Source organism: Nanorana parkeri, unplaced genomic scaffold (genome assembly GCF_000935625.1).
Source record: "Nanorana parkeri isolate BGI_ZX_2015 unplaced genomic scaffold, ASM93562v1 scaffold52, whole genome shotgun sequence".
Taxonomy (NCBI): Eukaryota; Metazoa; Chordata; class Amphibia; order Anura; family Dicroglossidae; genus Nanorana; species Nanorana parkeri.
This window is the reverse complement of record NW_017306320.1, coordinates 2,629,379-2,656,347: the sequence shown is the minus strand read 5'-3', so window position 1 is coordinate 2,656,347 and position 26,969 is coordinate 2,629,379. Positions and strand designations below refer to the sequence as shown.

General features: G+C 40.6%; 1 protein-coding gene across 1 annotated transcript in view; it reads right to left on the bottom strand.

The window, feature by feature from the left end:
- Nucleotides 1-571: 571 nt before the first annotated feature.
- Nucleotides 572-26,969, bottom strand: part of NMNAT2 (nicotinamide nucleotide adenylyltransferase 2) — a 43,414-nt gene continuing 17,016 nt past the window's right edge. The window contains exons 2-11 of the mRNA XM_018575195.1: nt 19,156-19,244; nt 12,826-12,893; nt 10,399-10,477; nt 9,073-9,199; nt 5,432-5,512; nt 4,090-4,134; nt 3,914-3,990; nt 3,675-3,776; nt 2,209-2,276; nt 572-855 (exon numbers count right to left, since the gene is read on the bottom strand). Coding sequence (XP_018430697.1) covers nt 753-855; nt 2,209-2,276; nt 3,675-3,776; nt 3,914-3,990; nt 4,090-4,134; nt 5,432-5,512; nt 9,073-9,199; nt 10,399-10,477; nt 12,826-12,893; nt 19,156-19,244 — 839 coding nt within the window. The 3' untranslated portion in view covers nt 572-752. The remainder of the gene's footprint in view (nt 856-2,208; nt 2,277-3,674; nt 3,777-3,913; nt 3,991-4,089; nt 4,135-5,431; nt 5,513-9,072; nt 9,200-10,398; nt 10,478-12,825; nt 12,894-19,155; nt 19,245-26,969) is intronic.

Sequence of the window (26,969 nt, the reverse complement as noted above, 5' to 3'; positions counted from 1 at the left end):
CTATGTCAGTGAGGCACCAATGTTTCTTCTGATAACCACAGCCCACTACAAATTGAGATGGAGAGAGGACAGGGATAAGGTCATTTATCCCAGTTGAAAAAGAGATACTATTAATTGCTAAAATGTAATACATTATTTATAAATAACACCTCCATTCCAAAAAATAACCAGTAGGTGGGGAATAAATAAATACCCACTTAGTGTACATGATGTGCAGGGTACCCAATGGGTTAACTGATACCCCCAAAACTACCCCCAGCAGAGTACAACAGCTTTTATGTTTAAATACGCCAGAAAACAACACTGCCCCAAGCACTCTTTTCACTAGTACAGCAAGTGCTCTCTCACCTTGGGCTTCGACGTGAGAATATCTTAAAGTATACCTGTCACTCATATTCATTGATGGGAGCCATTCTGTAGATTGAACCAATATGCAGCGTATCAGTTCACTTGGAACTAGGGACATCACTGTAGCATCTTGTAACTTTTGTCACAGTAATGTCACAAGTTATGAATTAACTGGGAAGCTAAATACTTTGGACCCAGTAATAAATGGATGCCTCTGTACTAAAAAGGTGACATGTACACTTTAAGTGAATGAGTAAGGCAGAGAGGTGAGTAGGGCAGTTATGAGTGGGATAACAGAGATATCATGGTCCGTGAAGAGATTGTGGTGAGTAGTGAGCAATAACACATTTTATTGTGACGATGAAGGTAGCATACAGCTACACCCCATGCTGGAACACGCAAAGTCAACCAGAAGTATTGATATAAAGCTGGCTTTTCAGGACATAGTCAATGACAGGTTGTGTCAGATAATCCACCACATGTCCATCTCCATGCTGCAAGGCCAGTCTGAAGAAAAACAAAAAACTTAGGTCATTTCAATTCACATTTTGAAAACAGAAAATTAACAGCAGCATACCACACAATACATAGAGCAAGTGAATTGTTGACACTGTCTTCCTACCAAATGTCCACATCCCTGGACAGGACATGTCACACACAACTACCATTAGACAAGTGCTATCTCAGGGAAACATACAGTAACTGTCACTGCTTACTTCCTTTTGAAGGTCCTGGTTACTTGCTTCACTTTTTGATGAGTCACTGATCAAAAACAACCGTGCAGCTAGTAAACTGTTGGGGCAACTAGTATGCTCATGCTTTTTATGGGTTGGCAACTCAACAAGTAGTAAAGCAAGGATCGAGATGACAGCTTCTGAACATGCACCCGAACAATGTCACTTCCCATATTTCAAATTCCTTTCAAGCTGCATACAGGTAAAGGTGGATGATTGTGCCTTTGTAATTAAAAAAAAACAAATAGCAATAATAATAAGTGGTAAACCAAGAGTAAGGATGGGGTTTCCAGGGAAATTTGAGGTTTTCTTGAAGGCACCTGTAAGGATTAGATCATCACCACCCATTCCTGCTAATTTCAGATGCAGTGATCTTGGAGAAAAAGACTACCTATACTCCATTGATTGCTCTTCTAAGATAACAATAGTGTCCAAGCTAAATCAAGCATGGAACTAAAGCTAAACCAAGCATGCTTGTGCAATACGAAACTAAAAGCCAAGCAGCAAACAGATATGTATGCAGCTGTTGCGTGCATATCTGTTTTGTACATTCAGCAATAGCAGCTGTGATGTATTTAAAATAAAATATAATGATTTGGGTGTTTTACGTTTTAATTTTTAAAATAAACATTTCAAAAAGGACAAAAGATCTACAGAGCACTATGGATTATCTAAATGGACAGCACCACAAAGTGCTTCCCTTTTATGAAACCTCAGATGGAAATATCCAATAAGGGATGAATCCCTGCTCTGACTTTTTCACATGAGCTATTTCCCTCTGTAAACAACTGGGTGATAAGAAAAAAAACAAGAAAAGGAGCCTGTTGGTTGTCTGTGAAAATATAAATATTCATATTGAATACTTCCTATTTACCTTACTAAAAAAAGAAATGGAAAAACAAACTATATTTTTTCCTTTTAATTCCTCACCATTATAAATAGAGGCAATATGTACAAAACTCCTATACGTTCCCTTTAAGAAACAGTTGGGCCAAATTAATTGTTTGAGCAGATTTAGGTTACTGAAAAAAATAGCTTAAGTATTATTACAAATATCGTCTAAAAAATGTGGATTCCTAGCTACAGAAAAACACATAAATAATCAAAATTCAATGCTGTCCATTACCTGCTCTTCGTGGAGCTCACATTGGACATAGGATGGTTGGTGTCATCTTTAATCACAATGATGTTGTTCTACAGAAAGGAAGAATCCTAGGTTAGCACATACAGTTGTACATTTAAAATGATATAACTGGAATTTTGCTTCATCTAAAACATTGTCAAGACCAGATTAGCATTCTGGCACAAAAAAAATAAATAAATATATATACACTATATTGCCAAAAGTATTGGGACACCCCTCCAGTCATTGGATTCAGGTGTTCCAATCACCTCCATGGCCACAGGTGTATAAAATCTAGCACCTAGGCATGCAGACGCTTCTACAAACATTTGTGAAAGAATGGGTCGCTCTCAGGAGCTCAGTGAATTCTAGTGTGGTACTGTGTTAGGTTGCCACCTGTGCAATAAGTCCGTCTGTGAAATTTCCTTGCTACTAAATATTCCATGGTCACATGTTAGTGGTATTATAACAAAGTGGAAGCAACTGGGTACAAAAGCAATAGCTACAGATCTCCAAACTTTGCGTGGCCTTCAGATTGGCACAACAATGGTGCATAGAGAGCTTCATGGAATGGGTTTCCATTGCCGAGCAGCTGCATCCAAGCCTTCCATCACCAAGTGCAATGCAAAGCTTTGGTTGCAGTGGTATAAAGCACGCCGCCACTGGACTCTAGAGAAGTGGAGACATGTTCTCTGGAGCGACGAATCATGCTTCTCTGTCTGGCAATCCGATGGACGCGTCTGGATTTGGCAGTTGCCAGGAGAACAGTACTTGCCTGACTGCATTGTGCGAAGTGTAAAGTTTGGTGGAGGGGGGATTATGGTGTGGGGTTGTTTTTCAGGGGTTCGGCATGGCCCCTTAGTTCCAGTGAAGGGAACTCTTAAGGCATCAGCATACCAAGACATTTTGGACAATTTCATGCTCCCAACTTTGTGGGAACAGTTTGGGGATAGCCCCTTACTGTTCCAACATGAGTGCGCACCAGTACACAAAGCAAGGTCCATAAAGACATGGATGAGCGAGTTTGGGGTGGAGGAACCTGACTGGCCTGCACAGAGTCCTGACCTCAGCCCAATAGAACACCTTTGGAAAGAATTAGAACAGAGACTGCGAGCCAGGCATTCTCGGCCAACATCAGTACCTGACCTCACAAATGCGCTTCTGGAAGAATGGTCAAACATTCCCATAGACACACTCCTAAACCTTGTGGACAGCCTTCCCAGAAGAGTTGAAGCTGTTATAGCGGCAAAGGGTGGGCCAACTCAATATTGAACCCTACGGACTAAGACTGGGATGCTATTAAAGTTCATGTGCGTGTAAAGGCAGGCGTCCCAATACTTTTGGCAATATAGTGTATATATACATATATAGCTAATCTATTTTTGTGCACTCAATGCTATGTAACTGAAGGCTCCGTCTGATTATAAATGAGTGTCTCATCTCAGTTACCTGATAAAGTAAGAACACACCTTGTATTTACGGAGCAGAGATGAGTGATTCATGATTTGCTCAGTGTCTGTTCCATCACGTGGCACAACCACAATGCCAAAATCACCCACGATAACTTCCATCTACAGGAAGACAAACAGATTGCCGTGAGGAACAATAAGGGCAAAGCACACACTTGACATAACTTAGGATGCCAGTCACACCAGGGAGAAGAATGAAAATAAAAGGGAACCTTGACAACAAAAGGAACAATACTCACATCGGACTCATTCCAGAGACCAGGGATACAAAATGACTCAAGCAGGTCACTACCACACAGGAGCAAGATCCGTAGCTCTGGGTAGGAAGGACAGTAAGTGTATGAGCAAGATGACAAATCTCAGTAGAATATTAGTGATAGTGTGCTACCTCAACACTGTTCCCATTGGTACTTACCTATCTCTTCATACCTCATCACTGTGCCCAAATTAGCATTCTCATCTGCAAACAAAAATACTACTATTAGAAAAATTACATGATAACAACATTTCTTAAAAGCTGCAGCAGCATATAGGGCCATTAATGTATGGCTTTCAAGCTTAGATTCGGAAGGAGTTTGCAGACTGGGTCAAATTTGGATTGCTAATAGTTTTCGCAGATTTAATATTTCAGTGATTACCGTTTTAATCAAGGATGCTCACAAAGAACACAAAGAAGGTGTAGTCTCTCAAGTGGAGGACCTTCAAAAAAGAGAGCATAATAAACTTCAAAATGCAGGTGGTGCAATGTTTCTGATATTTGATCAAATGAAAAGACATACTCAGAATAGTTTATCTCCTGCATTCAGTGCTCCTAAACTTTCACTTACCCAGGATTATATTCTGAGACCAGAACCAACCAAAGATATAGGTGGACCCAGTTCAAAAATCACTGCCCATCATCTTTGCAAAACAAAATTTATTTTCTACATTTCAGACAAATTTAACTTTTTGAGGGTGTCTAACAGTTTATTTTGTTGAAGGAAATGTTACAGCTCTGTAAGTGATAAATTCAAGAGCAGGTAAGAATTATTTAGAGTGTAAAGGAAAAATATCATGAGGGGAATTTATCAAAACCGCAGCAGACAAAATCTAGAGCAGTTGCCCATGGCAACCAATCAGCTTCTCTCTTACGTTTGTTCAGTTAGGATTTGAAAATGAATGTGAGAAGCTGATTGATCACCATGCACAGCTGCTCCAGATTTTGTCTGCTCCAGTTTTGATAAATTCCCCTCTATGTACTTTCAGTTAGTAGATATTTTGAGTTATTATTGCAGTGTTTTAGCTTAAAGTAATTTTGATGTGACTTTTGTATTTTTGTTACTGTGTTAAAAGTAGTGATTTGTAGACCAGCCCCTGAAGGGGGCACACATTTAGTTTGCAATCTGCCTGCCCTTCTTTTTAAAGGATAAGTAAAGTAAAAAAAAAAATATATAGGGATTTATGGCAAAGGAGACATGACAAGTCTCTTCTGCCACAAAATGTCACCCTCTTTCCCCCAGCAATTTTTTTTACATTTTCTGTGGACACTGTATGGCACATACACCATTCACAGCTCATCTTAGAAATGCAGTGAAAGGGCCTGTTGCTGGGGCGGTTGTGTATGTTAGGAGTTACATCATCAGTTGCCACCCAATAGCCAAAGGGGATGTCTGGGAACCTGGAAGTAGTGTTGGCAGCAGGGGTCAGATGTGGAAAGAGTGGAGGACCGGAAAGAGATGCAAGTTATATATTTGATTGCGTGCAATGGAGATACTTACCTACAAATGTAACTCTCTGCAGATTGGGACGAGCACAGCACATGCGACTCAGTCCTTCACCAACTTTCCCCAGAATCCTTACTAAGAGAGGAAAACAACAGATGATTTAGTAAAGGTTTTGTTGGCATTCAATGTTCTGTATCTGATCTGTGTTTCAGCTTGTGTGTTTACAATGTTTTTTTTCACAAAGGTTTTATTGTGGGTTTTTTTGTACGAAGATATACAAAGATAACCAAGTCAAGGCTTGCAAGCCGCATGGCAGGTAATAATACAAAAAGCACATATTCTCAGTGCTGCGCAGAGCACAACAGGATAATATGAGTAACCAGCAAGTCTAGTATAAGGGTCCTTAAAAATATCCTAATAGGAACAGTGCTGCATAAATCTAATGGGTAAACATTAGTGTTTACAATGTTTTTAAGGCCCGGTTTGATGCATTTAGAAGGGCCGCAGCTGACTTGGATTGTAAGCAGCATCTGAATACAGCATGTACTATTGTTTTAATGCACACAAACACAGTGTGCCTGGTATGAACAAGACAAATAAAGAAGTATTGTCTTTGATGTGACCTGCAGTTTGCTGAGCTGAAACGATGTGACCTCTCCAGCCCTTACACGTACACCTCAAATGGGTTTTAAAAAATCTAATATTTATTCAAAAACTATTGTTGCTATAGCGACATCTTGAGGCTAAAAAAGAGCACTGTGCTAAAAAAAAAAAAAAACATACCATAATAATCATATCATCAGCATGCTCATTACTTAACATATTTAAACGCTACATAAGGGGGACATAGGTCAAAACCTTTACATGCAGAATTGCATCTACACATTTGTGGCATATTTACAAAGCAGTGAATGTGATATTCACCAAACATCCACTGCAGATGAATCTTTCAGGTGCATTTGTTTTAAATTATTGGAATTGATTTACCACCAGTGAATGTTTGGTAAAAGTCCCATCCACTGCTTTACACATTTCCCCCTATAGAGTATAATTTTGAATTTTTAGACTACTAAGAGATATATTTAGGTAGCTGTATGAAAACGCAAAACGTTTGCCAGTCTGACCATGTTTATCTGTCTCCACATACTGAGTGTTTCTGCTGTATTTTCAGTCACTGGGGCTTAACTCATTTAGCGTGGGATAAAACACCCACAAATAAGAATAAGTCATCTTAGATAAATATGTTCAGGACCAAACTGGGTTTTCTAACAATCCATGAAGGAATCCATAGCATTCATCCAAAAACAGTGCTGCTCTAGGTCAGTCCACCTTTATCCACTTAATTAGTGGGTGCCAGTCCAGCTCGTCTCTAATAAACACGATATGATTAAATGAATGATGGCACTCTGAAGTAAATGTGCAGCTTCTTTTTTCACTCAAAATTTGGGATATCAGGATACATCAAGAAGAGACGTCTCTAGAAGAAGTGAGAGAAGCCTCTTCTTGGTGAATCTCCATATGCTAATTTTTTAATAAATAAAGAAGCTGAACACTTCGGAGTGCTATCATCCATTTACTGATATTGCTTCTATAAATTGAACTGCTCATTTTTTTCCAATGTTTTTTTCATTAAATTGTATTGAGTTATAATAAACAGCCCCCATTAATTGTAAATGGTCTCATTTGCATTACAGCATTGTATCATTTATGAAGGTGCACTGGAGTCAAACATCATTTTGCATTCCAAGTGCATGTATATACAACTATTTATAGGAAATTAGAGCAAATCTCTCCAAAGTGAGGAGAATTCCGCTCTTAGACAGTTGACTTGGATAGGCCAGTGGCCATTGAAAGAATTCCTCTTACCCCTTGTTGTAGGTACAACTCTAACATTTTGGGTTTCCACACAGGGCACCATGGCAACAGGGGCATAAGGCGTGCAACACACCTGCAGCTCGGCAAGGAGGAGAGGGGCAGCACAGGCACCAGCCTCTCGCTCCCACCTCACCCCCTCCCCCAGCGCTCAGGATGGCAGAGGGGAGGATCGGTAAATCTCTTTGTGCAGAGCAAACACTGGAGCGAACAGCTGATCACTCCAGTGTTTGTAAATAACTGGGGACACATAGTACTATGTGTCCCCAGTTATGAATGAACATCTCTTCCTGTTCATTCATGAGTTTCTCAATGGGTGAAAGCACTCACTATAGAGGCTTTTATCCATTGATAACTGGAGAATAATAGATATTTTACTATCACCAGTTTCTGAATGAATGGGAAGCGTCTGTACTGAGTGATTTCCATTCATTTAGAACAAAGCCTGCAGAAAAAGAGATTGAGCACTCTGTGTCCTCAATTTCTTTTTCTGTTGCAAAAAGGAAATGTCAGGGGTCTGTTTAGACCCCTAATATTTCCCTGAAGCACACCCAACAGTAAAAAAATATATATATAATAATACAAAATAAATAACACACACACACACACACACACACACTCATGCACACATATTGTTAGACATGTGCAAAGACTAAAAATTAATTTCGGACAAAACTAGAACGTAAATTAGAAATGTTTTCATTAGTTTAGTCAAACAAAAGAAATGTTATGCTATTTTGGATTTGGCCACCATCCTGGAGGCAGGGTGCATGGCGCCACATGATGCTAGGTGTGCGCGGGTGACATCACACGTCTGTTGGGGGGCACAATTTTCTGTTTTTGCCTCGGGCGCAAAAGGAGCTAGCTATGGCTCTGCTCATTAGCAGTGGTTACCAGAACAAATAGAGGGGGGAATCTCCCCAGATAAAGAAACCTGATAAAGAAATCTCCCCAGATAAAGGTCTAACCCTTACCCACTTTATCCAAAACCACAAAAAAAGGTTTTCTATATAGATTCACTTTAATCTACCTTATGGTACATAACCAGTCAACTGGCTCTATGTTTCATCATGGTATTCATCTTCTGCATTTGGGTGCCATGTTAGCTACACCCTTATGGCTGCCCGTAATCTGATTTTCTGGAGGTCCCTAAAGTTGAACCTGCAACTGTATTCCCTGTTTTCCCTGGATCATCCAACAACCGTTATCTGAGCCAGCTGTAACCTTGTCCACATGAACAGGAGCTTGAGATAGAAGCTGTGAGGCAAAGGGATTGATTTACTAACCTTATAAACACGCCACGAACATGTATACACCTCTGTAGTGTGTTCCCTCCCAGCATGATCTATGGGTGGAATCTAAACACCATTGTAGTGTGTACGCACCCAGCAGGTGTGTTGTGCAAAGCCCTGCATGAATTACAAGGTGATGTTGTGTAAATTAGCTCTATGTTGTGGTGCTTGCGTTGATGAATGCAGGAATGCAAATGCATGAGCTAACCATTTTTGTCTAAACTGTGAAGCAGCATTATATATGCATCATGTGCATGATTTTTCCATATATGGCATTAGTGGAAATATGCTTTTAGAGACTTTTTGGTTGATAAATATGTTTTGCTGTGTAAAAATCACACGCACCTAGTGCGTGCGTGTGTTTAGGTTAGTAAATCACATGCACTGCAAGGATGTAAGTTGCTGGATTCCCCATAATGCTTGACAGCAAGGCTGTATTTTTTTGAGTCTCTCTGTGTGTTTCAGGTTTTTAAAATTTGCTTTACAGTATGTACATTGGGCCCGGCATGAAAATGTGTAGCTTGCATTTACCTGCAGTGGGCTTGTTGGCAAGATTGTTGTTCTGATAAACAGGCTGTGTTGATTGGTTCAGAGACTGTCCAATCACAGATGTGACAGATGGTGTGTTCACATTAGACAAGATACAGCCAGTTACTCTCTGAAAAATATTATAAAGGTTATATGTTCATAAAGTACATTAATAGACATGTCTGATGTTATACAGACACAATTCACTAGAAATGTATTGTACATTCTATTTGTATATAGACAACCCACATTATAAAACAAATGACGTCCATCATTTTCGTTAATGTTCCAACACAACCCCATTAGCACTTCCACAGCCTGAGTTGATAGCTTGAGTTGGTATACACTGAGTGGCCAGATTATTATGACCACCTGACGTTTGTAGGCAAATTACCTATAATTAGCTATAATTTGGCGCTGAAGTTACTAGAGGGCCAGACCATTATAAATAGGGAAGCAGGTTGTTTCCCACGACAGTAGAAGTGATCTTTTTCTGAAGATATGGGTAAACAACGCGATTTAACAGCCTTTGAATGTGGGATGATTGTTGGCGCTCAAGCCATGGAGCGAGTATCAGCAAAAAAGCAGAATTTGTTAAATGTGAGCAGCTGTTGTTAAAGTGTTTAAAGACTGGACTGTCAGCCAAAAATCTGGGTCTGAACGTGCGAACTGTGGCTGTCAGCGACTAGTCAATGTTATGGCAGAACGGAGAGTGGCAAGACTGGTACAAGACAACAGAAGGGCAACAGTGTAGTGTCAGATTCCTCGCATCACCTTTCAACATGTCGTGGAGTCACGAGGCGGCCCAACAAAGTCATCTCGTGGCGTCATCTCGTGGCCCAATAAGGCACTGATGGGGTGATCATAATAATCTGGCCACTCAGTGTATACAAATAGTGAAACTATTCAATAAAGCAGTTTAAATAGTGATTAAGATGTGCAACATGCGTTAACCCAGGGAACCCCGGGGGAGGGGGTGAGTACAGCTGGCTCTGCCTCTAGATAGGCAGAGCCAGCTGTCACTCACGCAGCTGGGTAGATCCAGACAGTAATGTCGGGATCCGTCCCGGCTGCAGCTTCTCAGTATACCGCGAGCTGTAGCTCGCAGTATACTGAGCTTTGGGTGACGGGAGGATGCTAGTTTGTGTCATCCCGTTACCCTTAGGAGAACTATGGGGAAAAGCCCTGACCTCACAGTTCTCTTTTAATCAGATTAAGACCTTTCAGAGAGATCTGATTGGTAACTCAGGAGAAGTAAGAACACAATGATACATGAGGCCTTTTTTAACCTCACCTTTGCTGTACTGAAGAATCATGAGTATGTCTTACCTTCATGAGGTCTCTGTGATGTTCCAACACACTGCATGTTGTTTGCCAAGTATCTTGGTAACACTCCCAAGGGTCTACCCTGCATTACAAAATAACATGTAAGCCTCCACCATGCAATTACAAATTTTCTCTTGTCCTCTGGAATTCCTGTAATTATAGTAAATCACTTTACGTGTAGAATTCTTGCACATAGGGATATCCTGTTCTCCTCCAGAAGTCTAACACTTCAGATTACCTGTCATCCTTCAGAATTCCTGCACCTAGAGATAAAGAGTTTTCCTCCAGAATTCCTGCACTTTAGAAAACCAGTCCTTCTCCAGGAATCCTGTACCTACAGATAGCCTATCTTCTTCCACAAATGCTGAACCTAGAGATAACCTGTCTTCTTCCCAAATTGCTGGACCTAAAGATTACGGAAAATTGTTATCCAATACTTACCGTAATTTTCCTTTCCTGGCTCTCCTCATGTCGGCATACTAATGGGTTAACCCCGCCCAGAATCCCAGTAGGACCACCCCTAACTAGAGTATAAATCCCCCCTCTCTCACCTCATACGTGTTTAATAGCACGCTGGGCGAAGGCATGGGAGGGAAGCTATGCCAAAATGAGGAGAGCCAGGAAAGGAAAATTACGGTAAGTATTGGATAACAATTTTCCGTATTCCTGGCTCACCTCATGTCGGCATACTAATGGGACATAGCTAGCAATAACTACCAGGGAGGGACTCATGCCAAAAATAATTTTAATAAGCTGTTGAAGCCGCAGAAGAGAGTACGGACGCCCCAAAGGCTAAATCCACCACTCTAGACACATCGACATTGTAATGCCTAATGAAAGTATTGGAGGATGACCAACTCGCTGCCTTGCAGACGATCTCTACCGGAACCTTAGCGTAGGCTGCCCAAGACGTAGCCAGCGACCTCGTTGAATGAGCCCTGATCTCCTGCGGAGGGGGAAGACCCGAAGCCTTATAAGCAGACTGGACTGTTCTCACCACCAACGTGGAGAAGATTCTCGTGGAAGCGGCCGCTCCCTTCCTTGGACCTCCGGGCATCGCAAAGAGCCGATCCGTGGCACGAAAAACTCTCCGTTCGTAGCAAGTAAGTGGAAAGTATGCTGACCACATCTAATCTCCCTAGATACTCCTCCTCAGACGAGAAGACTGCACTTGACAGGGCCGGGAGGACTGATTCCCAATTGAAATGGAACACCGAGGAGACCTTTGGCAAGAATGATGGAACAGGCCGCAACACTATCCGGTCTGTGAAGATCTGGCAATAAGGCTCCTTGCAGGAAAAAGCTTGTAGCTCCAACACTCTCCTGGCAGAGACAATCTTTTACTCATCCAGTAAAATTTCAGCAAGAAAAAACCCAACCACAAAATAAAATAAAAAATGAATACATGCAAAATAGGGAAATTTTAAACCCTATGAATACTCAGAAAACATCAGCAGGAAAAAGAAAACAATCATACCACCCTCACAATCTCAGCAGTACCGCAATCCTAACAATATATAATCTCTATACAACTGCAGCAGCCATACCCCTCTAAGGGATCACTGCATTTATAGTGCTGCAAGCTGTTTGAATTTAGCACCTGTTCGTAGTCAGGAAGCGCCTTAAGGCATGCGCTCCACACTGGACCGCACTCAGTCCCGCCCCCCTCTACCGCCCACCAATCCGGAGCAAGAAGGGGCGGGTACTGCGCTCCACGCCGTAACGCACGCTCGTGGCCACGGCTCTGCTGCTGCCATAGCTCGGTAAAGGTAGCCATACAGTGGCTAGACCGGGAAGATCTCCGGTAAGCAGTCCCTCCATGAGTCCGACTTACCTCGCCCTTAAGCCTGCAACCTTTTAGGTCACCTAAGGCCCTAATGCCCAGCACCAGGCATGTCCCATCCTGTTGGTTTACCACATACCGGGACATCTTCCACCCGGGAGAAGAGGCTGAACCCGTGGTGGGATGAAGGCCATGCATATAAGAAATTCCTCAAAATGAGAACAAAAAGAAAAAAAAAAAACTGTTAGATAGGTGTCCTGAGCGAGGACAAAAAAGAACACGTATGAGGTGGGAGAGGGGGGATCTATACTCTAGTTAGGGGTGGTCCTACTGGGATTCTGGGCGGGGTTAACACATTAGTATGCCGACATGAGGTGAGCCAGGAAAATCTGTTTCTCCAGAATCCCTGCCCTACAAATAACCTGTTTCTCCAGAACTCCTGCACTACAAATAACATGTTCACCAGAATTGCTGCACCTACAGATAACCTGTCATCCCCAGGAATTCCTCAAGAAACACTGCAGAAAACTGGCAGCGACTGAACTTAAATGTAACAGTAAATATATACTACAAAACACAACCACCTCTCTTCATCCTACTGTCTACGTATCTAGCTCCAAATTCCCTCATGGTGTGACCCCTCTCACCGAATCCAGTCTGAGCTCTGCACAGCCATCTGACACATATTGAGGCGATGCCGACTTGACACCAGACCCTATAAAGAAAACAAGATTTAAAATTAGGTTGCTAAAAATACATTGAAGAACCTTCAACCTTTCCCCCTTCCAATGTTCACCCTACTAGATTGCCAGATTTAACCCACTTCTTAGGTCCCCCCCACCTGGGAATGACACAGCGCCCACACCCATAACTATGCCATTACATGACCAACAAGGTCAGGAACGACGTTAGGCTATACTACCAATAAGTAATTGGATGTCTGTAGGTCTTTGGGCTCTACTGTGCAACCTCATTTCACATATCTAGAGGCAGAGCCAGCTGTACCCGCCCCCTCCCCCGTCCGTTCCGCCAGTCAGCGCTGGCGCATCGGAGCGGGGAGGGGGGAATCCAGCCCCTCCCCTGTCACGGCAGAGAGCCGTGACAGGATCGAGAGGTGAGCGAATGCCGGTATGTGTTCGCTCACCTCCCGATCTACTGAGCCGACCTGTGACAGTCTCATTGTCACAGGTCGGCTAGAACTATGAGGTGAGTGAAAAGCACTAACCTCATAGTTCTCCTTTAAGCACCTAGAGAACATTAGAGATAAGCCATGATAATCATCCAAATCATAAAAGAACAGCTCCACCAATAATTCTACACTGATCATACAATTATAACTCCAATGTAATACAAAAAATCCTTTCTGCGAAACACACATTGTTGTTGGTGCCCCCATACACATTATTTTTGGGGTTCCTATCCTTCTTATAGCCAGACACATGTACAGAAGGATAATTAAACAATTAAACATATTGAACTCTTTCATTAATCCCCCCTCTTCCCACCTCCACACTACTCATTGGCCAAGAGCGCTATGCTGCTAGCAGTGGTTCCACATACAATAACAAATATGGACAGGCTTCAGGAGTATTACAGAACAACCCCACATACAATCAAAAAGACAATCAAAAATAATAAATCCTTCACTATCCAGACATCCCTTTTCAAGGCCACATCTTATTTTTATGCACCAGGTAAGAATGTTGAAATCAAAAGAAAAAAAGCTCTTCTTCTGTAATGCAGTCTGGCATCTTGAAAAGGCATGTGTTGCAGTCAATTAAACTATGGGTTTAACCACCCCTAATAATATGGCCCAATCAGAAGAGATTACAAAGGCCCTCAGAGAAAAAGTGTGTTGTAGAAAGTTACCGTGCAGGCATCCATTGCTCATTTCAACTTTGGTCCAATTGAAAAGGGTTACAAAAGACCTCAAAAGGAAAAGTCTACTGTAGGAAGATACCATGCAGGCATCCACAGCTCATCAGAAATATTGCACATTTCGAATTTGCGTAAATCACACAGCAAAAGTCCTTTCCCATGCTAACAGGAAAGCTGACAGCAGAAAACAGTAGGTTATACTAAGCCAATGTCAAGGTCATCTCCAGTCAAACTGTTACATATATATTACCCTACAAAGATTTTTAAAGCACATATTAGATATTATTCCATCCCGGTCAACGTGGATTCCTTACAAGACATATAAGAGATGGCACAGCTCTAATGGTTTGGGAATATACATAGGACAGATTGTCAAGACAAAGGCAAAATGTGAGGAATGCTAACAGTAAAGTGAAGGAATAATATTGAAGAAGCAGAATGCAACCAAGGTCTGGACTCCAACTAGTGTAATGTTGTCTAAACAAATTAGCAGTCCCTTGCAAACTCATAAAACCACAAAATAGAAAAGGGCCAAATAAGTAAGAGAGTATTTTTTCATTTTCTATCAAATTAATGTGAGTGTTAATGATTACTGGTTTATGATTTATGGCACTTTAAATGCAACACATGCTATACCAAACATTAAAGATATACAGTACATGCATATCTCCCAAATGATCAAATGCAAATTTAGGACCCCCGCATGGATCCACCCAAAATGCTCACATTTAAAAAAAATAATCTCCCCTTCATAGGGATAATGGATCTGAAATGTTGGAGATATAGTATAAACAAGCATTTGGATATGCACACTTGGAATTTTGGCACTACTTGCATATAATAGTTTATTTTTGTGTTGCCTACAGCAATGCCCCCTTTCACTTTCTATTCCACACTACCTGAAAGGGCTGTTAAACAAAGGTTTTCTTTATGCTTCAACACTCAAATGCCACCAGTGGTGTATCTGAGACAGTAATCTAACTTTTCTCTGAAGGATAGTTCTCTCTCTGATGAATAGTGGGCAAGCAATCACATGGACGCAGGAATTGAACTGTGAAAGCTGTGACCAAAAAAAGGTAAGCGAGGGGAAATTATCTACAGGCTCCCTGCAGATGATCTTTTTACTAACATACCATGCCTTGTTCTACACTGTGTCTCTTTGGGAAGATAACCATCTTGGTAAACGTAGTGCTTTGGCTTCTTCTGTCAGAGCTGCCACCTAATGAGTTGAGATCTAATGACTGGTGGGAGAATATTTAAGAAGCAGCAGTACAGATGCAGAAACCACAAAATGAATGAGGCAGAAGCAGGGAGATCCTTGCATTGAAGATTTCTCTCCAGCAATCCCTCAGGAAAACATTTATTAGTACAGCAGCAACATTATCAAATCTACCTTGAAATATCATGAGACTAGCAGTCAGAGGCAGAAGTACCTTAGATCTCACACTGCATATATACAGATATGAGGTTCAAGGCCTAAATGTGCCGACAGCAACAGGAAACGTACTCATATTTGTAAGAAGAAAGTCAAGCAGTAATGTAGACCTTTCAGGGCAATGTTTAGGAACAATAAACAATAGATGTTCCCAATAAGATAGCAAATATTCATTTTTTTTAAAATACAGGTCCAATTGTAACAGATAAGTCAAAGAGCAATTAGGAGTGCTTTATACATCTCGAGTCAAACAGGCCTCACCCCATACGTTCACTTGGCTAGACATTTTGGAAGTTACAGCAATGACAGTGCGCCTGGGGAACACTAGATGTAGTCTTTCCAGAATTCTTTAGGCCCCAAATCTCAGCTAAGATCAGCTGATGAGGCATATACATAGCTTCCCTAACACCACTCTGCAATGTAAAAATGCCAAAGGGTTTCCTGAAGACACTGAAATACCAATTTTCCCAACACAGCCACACAAAAATAACACAGGAGGGGGTTTAGATGACACCTGTAATTTGAGTGGTTACTGACGTTTTTCTTTGCACTGGTATTAAATGTATCCGTAAATAACTAGCAAGCACTAAATCAGAGCACAATGCTAAACACAAATAGAAAAGGAGACGAGAGTAGAAAGAGCTGAAGAGGAGAAACTGTGCAGCATTAGAAATGAAAGATAATCAATGTGGAGTTGCACACTGACGATATCCAGCAGGAAGACTGATGCACATTAAAGAGAGCTAAAAGCATAATAAAGAAGAAAGGGAGGTGAACTGGGTGATCTCACTGGGAAGCACATTAAAATGAGCTGAGAGGTGAAAGGAAGACGGATGATAGACTGGTGCCTCAAATAATGAGCGAAGTTATACATAGCCAGATAAGCATCGTCTGAAAGTCAAAAAAAGCGCAAGAAGGAACAAACGACAATACAAAAGAATCTTTGAATCATTCCTCAGGGGATGGACTCCTTAATGTGGTCAACTGCATCAGCATAATTGTTGTATGGTAAAAACCTGCAAAAAGCAAGGTGTGCATCGATCAAACCATTCCCATTCTATTTCATTTATGTGAGGAAATGAAAGCTCAAGAATTGTTATGTTAATGAGAGCAAATTTCTCATTTACGGATCAAAGCTGCTTTAATAAAATACATAACAGAGTCTGCAGTCTGAACTACTGTATTTAATACAAATATATGGAGACCAGATCTATACACTGGAATTAGGATGGATGAATTAGCAGACAAAAATATATTCCACTGATAACCTGGAGAATCTACAGTTTTAAAGGACACCTGCCATTTGATAAATATGGGTATCTGTTTTATGAAAATGTTAATTGCATGGCTGTCTCTGAATTCAATACTTTTTGTATTGAATCAGTCCTGGAACAAGTATACAACTCCATGGGAAGGCTCCTCTCTGTTTTTAGAAAGATAAGTATTAAATTAAAGAAATAAAACTAGTGAACTCAACTTTATAATCCACGCTTAGCTTTTTTCTCAAAGGCTGGGCATAGGCTGGTCATTTTTACCATGATCAATGCCCGGCTACACAGAGAATTTACAGCTCGGAGTGTAAAAACAATCATTTCAGACAACTAGAAACCTTCACCTCTTCCATAGTTCAAGTAGATTTTAAAGCCTAACTGGACAACATTTCGTTTTCTAAAGCCCTGTATATCATAATAAACAATTGTCTGTTTCTCTTTTTTAAATACTGTTTAAAGGTGCGTTCACACCGCAATGTGTATACGCTGGGTGTGACTCAACGTAGGTGTATTGACCTGCATTTGCATAGTGCGTTAACATACCTTCCTTGGACAATGCATGCCCTTTGGCGTGGCAGCTTGTAGTTTTCTTCAGTGTTGCATTTGAGTACAACTCAGAGACAGTTGTTACCTTATAACAGGAAGTGGCTGAAGAAGAACCTTCATGACAACATCATCAGAAAATGTTTTAACCACTTGAGCCTGTATGTCAGGCTTCATTACCAGGCCATTTTTCACATGGTCTGATAGGATGCAGTCAATGTTCAGCCAATAATTTTTCTCCTGGTTCAGTTGACATTTCAATCGACTTTTGCTGAGCCGCATAGAGCTTGCAGGGCCACCCAGAGCTTGAATTCCTGCTGAAGCTACCGACATTTGAGCCATTTATGGTCAGCTTTAGTACCAAGACAGCATGTTAGAGCTTTACACAGGGCTGAGAACTCTTCTCAGCCCCCCGTGATAGCATTTTGCCGATTACCAGGCACCAGCACTGTTAACTGGAAAAAGGGTAATATGTCATAAGCTCCTCCATACTTGAAATAGCCAGATATTTCTCTACTTTTCCAGCAGCTGGATGGAAGAGCGGAGGAGTGAAGAAAAGGTGAGTATATACTGTGGGAAGGGGGACATTTACATGACCCTGTTGCTTTGTCCTGAGTGAACAAAGAAAAGGGTCACAGTCCATTCTCAAAGTAAATTAAGGAGGATGTAACATTGGCTATGTGTTTACTTGTTATTTATAAAGGCAATCCAATGCAATGTCATATTGTGGCTGTTCAGTCATTTTATGCACACAAATATGATAAACAAACATAATTATCTAAAGTCGGTTGGCCTTAATGTGAGCATAGTCTGTGTGGTGCAAACCAACAAACTAGGTATTCATTATAATTCTTCCAGTGAGAGAATTAAGAGAATTATCTGATTGGTCGCAATGAGCAACATACTGTTCTTCTGCAAACACTTTGATAAATCGGCTATAAGTTATATAAAGCATTTGTTAATAAATTAGGAATGCTTAAAGTAGTATTAAACTTTCAAGTTTTTTTTTCAATAATGAGTCTAGAGCCAACAAATGTACAGTACATTGCCCAGCAAAGTATTCCTTTCAATTTTTACTCACGCAACTACAGTCATCATGTTTCCAAACAGCTGGCTCCAACTCTCTCATCTTAGCTTCCCTGAACGCCCTGTTAAATACAGGATCACAAGGCACACAGCAGTCTCCAGCAGATGTCCATCTACTAGCTTGGAGAAGGGAGGAGTGGACTTCAATTTTTACTCACGCACCTACAGTCATCATGTTTACAAACAGCTGGCTCCAACTCTCTCATCTTAGCTTCCCATTACATCCTGTTAAATACAGGATCACAAGGGACACACAGCAGTCTCCAGCAGATGTCCATCTACTAGCTTGGAGAAGGTAGGAGTGGACAGGCTTGCTTTGCTTTGTCTGTGTGTTTGCGGGAACACACATAGCTTACTAGCACTCACAAGGATGGCCCCCATAGGACCCTGCAAGGGAAAGTAGCACACCCTAAAACAGGATATCAGGGCCAGTGCTCAGGGGACCAGCTGATTCTGCAGGAAGCTAAAGCCTTTAAACATCAAGGAGCAGCATCCATTGTAAGTGATTTATTCAGCATTTGTAATAGCTTAAACATCTTCTGACATTATCACTTTAATTCCCTGTGGGGGAAAACAGATATAACTTATATTTTTAGTATTTTATATTATATTATTATTTTAATAATAATATAATAAATGTATATTATTTTACAGTTCAGCAAAGTGGTGCAAATGATGGAAACAGATTGATACTATTAAAATCCCAAGTATTCCAGATGACACTAGTTGTATATTTTTGGAACAGAAATAAAAGTAGACTGTACCTGCTTGCCATATGAGTCATGCACGGGAGAGATAATTCCTCCAATTACAATATATTTTCCAGTCTTGTGTAGGTAATCTCGCGCTCTCTCTGTAAACAGTAAATAGATCATTATTAAAAAAGAATCTAAAACAAGATATGGCGGGTATCCACATTTATTACACTTTTGACTAGTAGGTCCTTGACAGAGATGATATAAAGATGCCAAGTTCTTTTCAAATATAAGCTGTGGGAAATTGTGGGTCCTGTAGTTATTACGTATTGTAGCTTAGTGAACTACATTAGGAACTGAGGATGAAAATTGAATGGGCTGATAAGTATGAGAATGCTGAAAATAGAACACTTCTCATAATTGGCCATGATATTCAGCCCGTGACTCTATGTAGTCAGGTTTGTGAAAGGAAACCTAATCTTAACAGCCGTAAAAATGGATGGAATATGGGAGAAGGAAACATAAATGGATAGTTTTTGATTCCAATAATGATAAAAGGCTCATATTGTTGTATATAAAAATACTAAAAAGATTACAGCACATTGACAATCTATCAATAATATACTAAACTGAGCAAGACAATAAATTGAATAAATAAATATTTTATTATGATGCAAATGACTGATGATGACGTAAGCTTATGCGTATTCCAATTTTGTGCTAATAAACACATCCTATAACCCCATATAAAACAAAGGAGAGAATTCAACAAACGCTTAAAAGATAACTATGGGGTAAGTGTTTTTCCCCATAGTTCTCTTTAGGGTCACAGGAGAACATATATACTAACCTCCTCCCGTGACTCAATGCTCAGTATATCGCGGGCTATTGCCCGCGATATACTGAAAGCGCCGCAGCCGGGACGGATCCCGACAATACTGTTGTTATCCACCCAGCTGCGTAAGTGACAGCGGGCTCTGCCTATCTAGAGACAGAGTAAGCTGTGCCCGCCCCCTACCCTTTCTGGGGATAACTGTCAAAAAGGATCTTGAAAAGATTCCCTCTTCCTTCCTGTTGTATCTGAGACAGGAAATGGGGGGAAATCTACCTATTGGGACACAGAAAGAAAAAATAACCTGACAGAGGTTTTAACTTTTCCTTACTCTGTCTAAAGCTAAAAAATTTTGGCATTAGATGCATTTTAAATTGTCATAAAACATTCATATCCGAAATGGACTTTCCAAGTTTAACTTGCAACTTGTATACATTCATGCCATTATGAGAACAGTCTTGGGGGACAAAGTAGTTGGACAGGTTATGAGCAGAAGCTGACCCAAAGTGCATCTTAAGATGGTTGGATTATGTCTGACTATTCAGTCATCTCTATGGCCAGTTTAATTTAATTTAAAGTTTTAAATAAAACAAAACTGTCATGATTCTTCCATCAGCAACATTGGTCACTACTATCCAAAGACACAATCCCTTGAGAAGGATATGTGCTAAAGTGAATATCCTCACTGCTAGAAGGCATTCAGCTGTGGATTCTGGCAGCCTGGAATAACAGCAATATACTATAATGAGGCTGGCGTCAGACAGGAGAAACCCGCAGGCTCTTTCAGCACTCTGGACAGCTCCCAGCTGAATACTATTAGCACCCATTAAAAAGTTTCCAGTGACATGGTGTGCCGCTAAAACCACGTATGGAATATGCCATTCGTATCTAAAAGCATGCTCTGAGGGACCAAGGGCTTTCTGTATAAAAGTGTCTTAATGAACATCATTTTTGATTTAAAAAAAGTGTAGAGAGAAAGAAATTGTGTTGTCTACAGTAAGGCAGGCTATTTCGTCTTTCTTACACTTTATGATAAAACCAGCTATTCAGTTGTTAGGAAGCCAGTCAATGGAGTTGAGCTTTCAGGTTTGTATGCTTGAAGAAAATGCATATTTACAGAAAATAGTGCCTACGGCAGGCGCCCATTTCCAAAATCCGACACTTATATTTTAGATAAAAAAATCAAAAATGCAAGTCACATTTGTTAACTTTTTATTAACAAATGATGGCACTACATACAAATTATAACTTCACCTTTCCTGCTTTTATTGATGCTAATTGGTTTATGATGTGATCAAAGTAATTTTTTCAGTTTCTTCCCTTTCTACACCTCAGCAGAGCAAGATCACCCCCTTTTTTTATCAGAGTCCCCTCTTAAATCAGAGCCCCCAGAGTCCCTTCTATCATCAGAGTCCCCAGAGCTCCTCCTTACATCAGAGCCCCCAGATCCCCCCTACATCAGAGTCCCTCCTTACATAAGAGCCCCCCCCGCCCATGCATCAGAGTCCCCAGAGTCCCTTCTAACATCCCCAGAATTAATGACCGGGTGACAGCATCCGTATCTGTAAGCGGCTCTGGGGACTCTGATGTAAGTCTATTCACTGGATGATCCTTGTATATATGCTGTAGTTTGTGGATTTACACACATAGGATTTGCTTGTTAATACAAATGAGTGCATGATAATAGACGCATATCCTCCATGACTCCAACCATGGACAGCTCTATTCAAAGACACCGCGGCTGTGGCCTGGCTCTTACCAACCTGGGACACTCTGACCAGGGTCTGCCCAGCTCCTGGCAACCAGTGACACCGGCCACAGAGTCTCATGTTGCAGAGAGCTGGGTGGGGAAATGTGTATGGCCTACCCAGCTCTTAACAACCTGGGAGAGAGGGGTGGGGAGTGAAGCAAAACATTTAATAATGACAGCTGCAGTCTGCTGTCTCCATGGGTCAGCAAAATTTCACTGACCCACTGAGTGGCACCCACAACTTCAAATGGCACCCAGGGCATGTGCCATACCCTGGATACACCACTGGTTGGAAGGTATGGCTGTGTTCAACACAAAGGCTGGCTTTAAGGCTTTGAGCTTTTAAGTGCGGCATATTTGATGTCTACTCTGATATAACTGGCAGTGGAAAGGGCCTGCATTATATATCTAAATTTAGTAAACAATGCATTTGGAATGAGTTTGATGCTCAGAAGGGACTGAATTATTGAAATAGAAGAAAGGTAACTGAAGGTGTAGCCAAGAGAAAACTCTTTGAGCCAGTATGTGATTTTCTTACACAAACTATTGGAAATCTAAAACCTTGCCATGGCCAACCATGCCTATTTTTTGCTGAGTCTTCATGAATCAGCCACACAGAGGTGTTCAAGTGTTCCTGACAGGCAGGCGTGTTTTTTTCAGGTGGGCTCTTTCCAAAGTATGTATATTTAAACGGATAAATATAAATTTTGTCAGTACTTCTGAATACTGAAACAAAAAAAGAAAAGACTGAAAATTGACAGAATGCAGCTGATTTAGCTGACCAAAGGATTTGATAATGTTCAAATTGTAAATAGTGTGACGATGCACTTAAATTATCCAATCATGAGTAACAAAAATCCATTTACGTGTTTCATCTGCACATGATTGGATAATTGAAGTAAACATTTGCACAATTTATTGTGTGAACAATTTCAACTCCTTAAAGAGGAACTTTACCCCTATCTTTAAAATAACAACAAAGACAGTAATGAGAATCTACAAACACATACTTCTAGATCATTGCAGGCTTTGTATTCTTTGCATACCTGGTTTTTCTTTACTTCCCCAAGTCTTCTCTCATTGGCCATTTTAACTAAGGGCAGATTACTATATTTCCCTTTACTTCCTGGAACTCTGGCACATGTGACTAGGACATGCGACCATGCACATCATCAGGGTAGGAAATGCCTTTCACTGAGATCTCATGAGATTACAGATGATATTTCCCAGTAATGCTCTGCTGATGTACCTTTCCCAGGATGCAATACTTTGGCACATTACATCAGTTGCACTAGAAGTGGACCAGGAAGTGGATTAAATCTATTTGTAAGTAAATTAAAAATATGTTTGTTTAACTCATGAATATAAGATGTTTTTAAATGAACATGCAGAGTTGCATGCTGATGTGATTTTTCGTGAAAGGGGGTAAAGGTCCACTTTAAGTCTCAATAACTGAAACACAATGGTTATCATATTAAAACTATTATCCTATCTTATCAGTTTATATTTTCATTGTTTGCCGTTCACACAGTTGTACTTGCACTATATGCTGCTGGATTTCTAAACCAGACACACATCTGTGTGTGTCTTGTCATGCTTTGAGAAACCATTCAAGTCAGGACTGACACCAGAGAAGCTTACAATCTGGCTGCAGTGCACTATACAAGACTGCAGTTTTTAAGTTACTTGAGTAAAGTTTACCTAATGATCCAGCACCATGGGTAGGCACTAGAAGGAAATGCCTTCCCAGACCTGCTGCCCAGAAGCTCTGTGTGACAGACTGTTACTTACTGTGCTGCTGGTCCTCTCTGCTGTGTAGATGAGTCCCGCACAGCACACACAATAGCCAAATCTGTAAATTAGGGCCTTTGTTCACGAGCTTCAGTGGGCAAATGCAGCGTGCTTTTGACATCAGTTTGAGATGCTTCAGGGATCATTAAATCATTGAATCCAGAACTCATTGTGAATGCAGTTGACCTGCACTAGACCTACTTTGGCTGCTTTTGCATTCCCGTACACGTGTATGTGGAGAGAGGCAGTTTGAAGAGAACAAAAGCACATCAACACAGGCATTAAATATGTGTTAATTAGCTGTGTGAGACTCAGGAGCACTTTTTATAACAGATGGTGGACTAGCTGCAATGAGGTAGATGTGGTTACTAATGTCAGACTAACATCATCAACCACTACCACGCCTCCATAATAAGAGTTCACATTCCCATACTTCCCCATTTTCTGAGATGAGAAAGAGAGACACCTTTAGTACAAAGTATGTAGGCAAGGGAGACAGCCCTGCCACATCCCTAGCTATGTCGAACATGAAGTATCAATACACCACAAATGATTGGTTAAGCCCCATAATTCTTTTTTTTCCATGGAATAATTTAGATGAAAGGTTAAGTACAGTAAAACCCCTTTTGGTAAGTGTTTGTGAAAGTTCTATTTGTTCCAGCTCATAGTATAGATAGTAGTAGTTATAGTTGCATTCAACTGGACTTGTTGCAGGCTTTACTTTTGTTATTTAGCTTTATGTGTTCTACGGTGGGTAAAATGGTACCATGTATATAAAATGGCAACTGAAGAGTACCTAGAGTTAAGTCTTTGAAGTTTCTCATTTATGCAGGTCATGGTATAGCTAGGTGTGGTTTTAGTCACATTCAACTGGACTTCTTCTGTAATATTGAAGATTTCATAGCTTATCCAAGACACTTCCTTAGTTCTGAGGAGCGTCAGGAAAAGCCCCAACATTTACATCCACACAATTAGCACAGACACCTACCGAAAACACCATGGAATTTGTCAAGACAGATGCTGATTGTTCAAGAATAGGATTGGAGGTGTGAAAGTCATGGAAAAACCCTGTTCTAGTTACATAATCCCATTCTTGGTGTCAGGAAGCCTGCAGAGGTGTTAATGCTGTGTAGGTGTTAATATGTGGAAATTATGTGGAGGTGTTAATAGGTGGAAAATAGATGGTATTGGAGGCCCCCACCCCTGTTCAAATAGGGTTGTTCCAGTTTTAGGTAGTTAAAAATACATGAAAGGATGAACAACTGAGGAAGAAATAGAAACAGAGGGATTTGGTTCCATTAGAGAGGCAGCTCCTGCAATGACCCCCAGCTATGGTCATGCTCACAGGTGTATTTAATTTTAAATATTTTTGGAATTGTTATTTAGTATCCATCTATATGCTAGGCTGTGCATTTAGCCCATTTGCTGATTAACTGATGTGTCATGGAAATAAGACAACCAGAAAAGATAATATTTTAAATCAGTCAGATCAGAGTGATAGAGTCTGATTTATTAATTGTTAGTTTAGAGAAAAAGGTAAAGCTATGTTTCCCACAATCATGAGTCAAAAGAGACAATCCTATTGGTTTCTAATTCCCCCACATGTAATTGGATATTCAAAGTGAGCAACGCTTCACTTTATTTACTTAGATAAATGAACATAGACCAAAGATTCTTTTTAAAGCAGAACGATGGGGTTAGGGCTTTTCCCCATAGTTCTCCTTAGGGTAACGGGAGGACACAAACTAGCGTCCTCCCGCTACAACTTGCGGTATACTGAGGTGCCGCAGCTGAAGCGGATCCCGACAATTATGTCTGGATCCACCCAGCTGCGTGAGTGACAGCTGACTCTGCCTATCTAGAGGCAGAGCCAGCTGTACCCGCCCCCTCCCCCGTCCGTTCTGCCCGGCAGCGCTGGCGGATCGGAGCGGGGAGGGGGAATCCAGTCCCTCCCCTGTCACGGCAGAGAGCCGTGACAGGATCGAGAAGTGAGCGAATGCCGGTATGTGTTCGCTCACTTCCCGATCTACTGAGCCGACCTGTGACAGTCTCATTCTCACAGGTCGGCTAGAACTATGAGGTGAGTGAAAAGCACTCACCTCATAGTTCTCCTTTAATGTGCACATAACAAAAAGTTCAATAAGTATAAAAACGCCACTTTATGGCATATTATATCTACATACAAGATAAAGGACAATGTTACAACAATATATTAACTACAGAAACATCTACAGTACTATTATCTAGGGGCCCATTCACATGTTTGTACCACAAATAATTCAGACAAAGCTAAAACTGAATTGATATGAAACATATTATTGCATCTATGTATATGTGAAAATCCATGCAAATATAGATTATTAGAGCTTTATGGATGTGCTCTGGTCTTATAGGATGCTTATGACACTATAATATTGTTCCAATATATTCACACATGAATCTGTGCCCTCTCTAGCCAGTTTAAGTACAAGTTGCATGGAAACCACATCATATAACTTGCTTACATATCCATGGAACAAACTTTCTTAAAGTGTACGGTATTTAAAACGTAACAATGGGCTTCTCTAATTTGCTCTCTTTGGGTCTGTTAAAAATACCATGAAATGCATTGTGTTATATCTATTCAGTAAGTGCTAAAAAAATACCGGCTCCTACCAGAAATTGTATGAGCTTGTTACTTCCTGTGCTCTATGGCTCTACTGCCCTTACAAGCCCCATCACTTATCAGCCCTGCCCGCTTCTCTTTTGTCAAATACAAGCCCCCCCACCCTTTCTTTTTTTTTTGAAGGCGAGGAGAGGGGGACTCATTCTGTAGTCTTAATACACTTCCTCTCCTAGGTTGACAATGCTGCTCCTCCATAGATAGAGTACTGTGAGCACTGTCATCTAGGACAAGAAATGTGTTAGCAATAAATACTTTTAAAATAATTTTAAAATAATAAAAATAAATAATGCAGTCATCATTTTTAAGGACCAGTAAGCTACAATATACTAATTTTGTTCTTGAGTTTAGATACAGTTAATATATATTTATATATGTTTGATTTAACTGCATTTACACTAATGACATTTAAAATAAGAATTGTTTACTGCACTTGGCACATTATCACTGTTCTTTGGACAGGCCTATTAAATATGCCCATTTGCGTGCTACCACTTCCTTCCATGTCATCTGTGCTACAGATGTTGTTACACTGGGTAGAAAAAAATCCATCTGGAATATGATTGGCTCAAATATCAACATGATATTATAGGTTTAATAAATCATCACCATTAAGGGTTGTCCAAAAAAAAATGTTCAGGGGAGGATTGTTGGCAATAACAAACGCTATGAGTATTTGAAGCACCTGTTACTACACATAAATGTTTTCCAAATGAGCTGAAAGATCTATATGCTATGGGCCTATTCTGTGGTATAATACCACCCTCCCTTTAACTGAAAAGATAAAAGCACTGTATGCATTTAGACAAATCAATGCTGTAGAGCAAGCAATGGTGCAATCAAAAAAA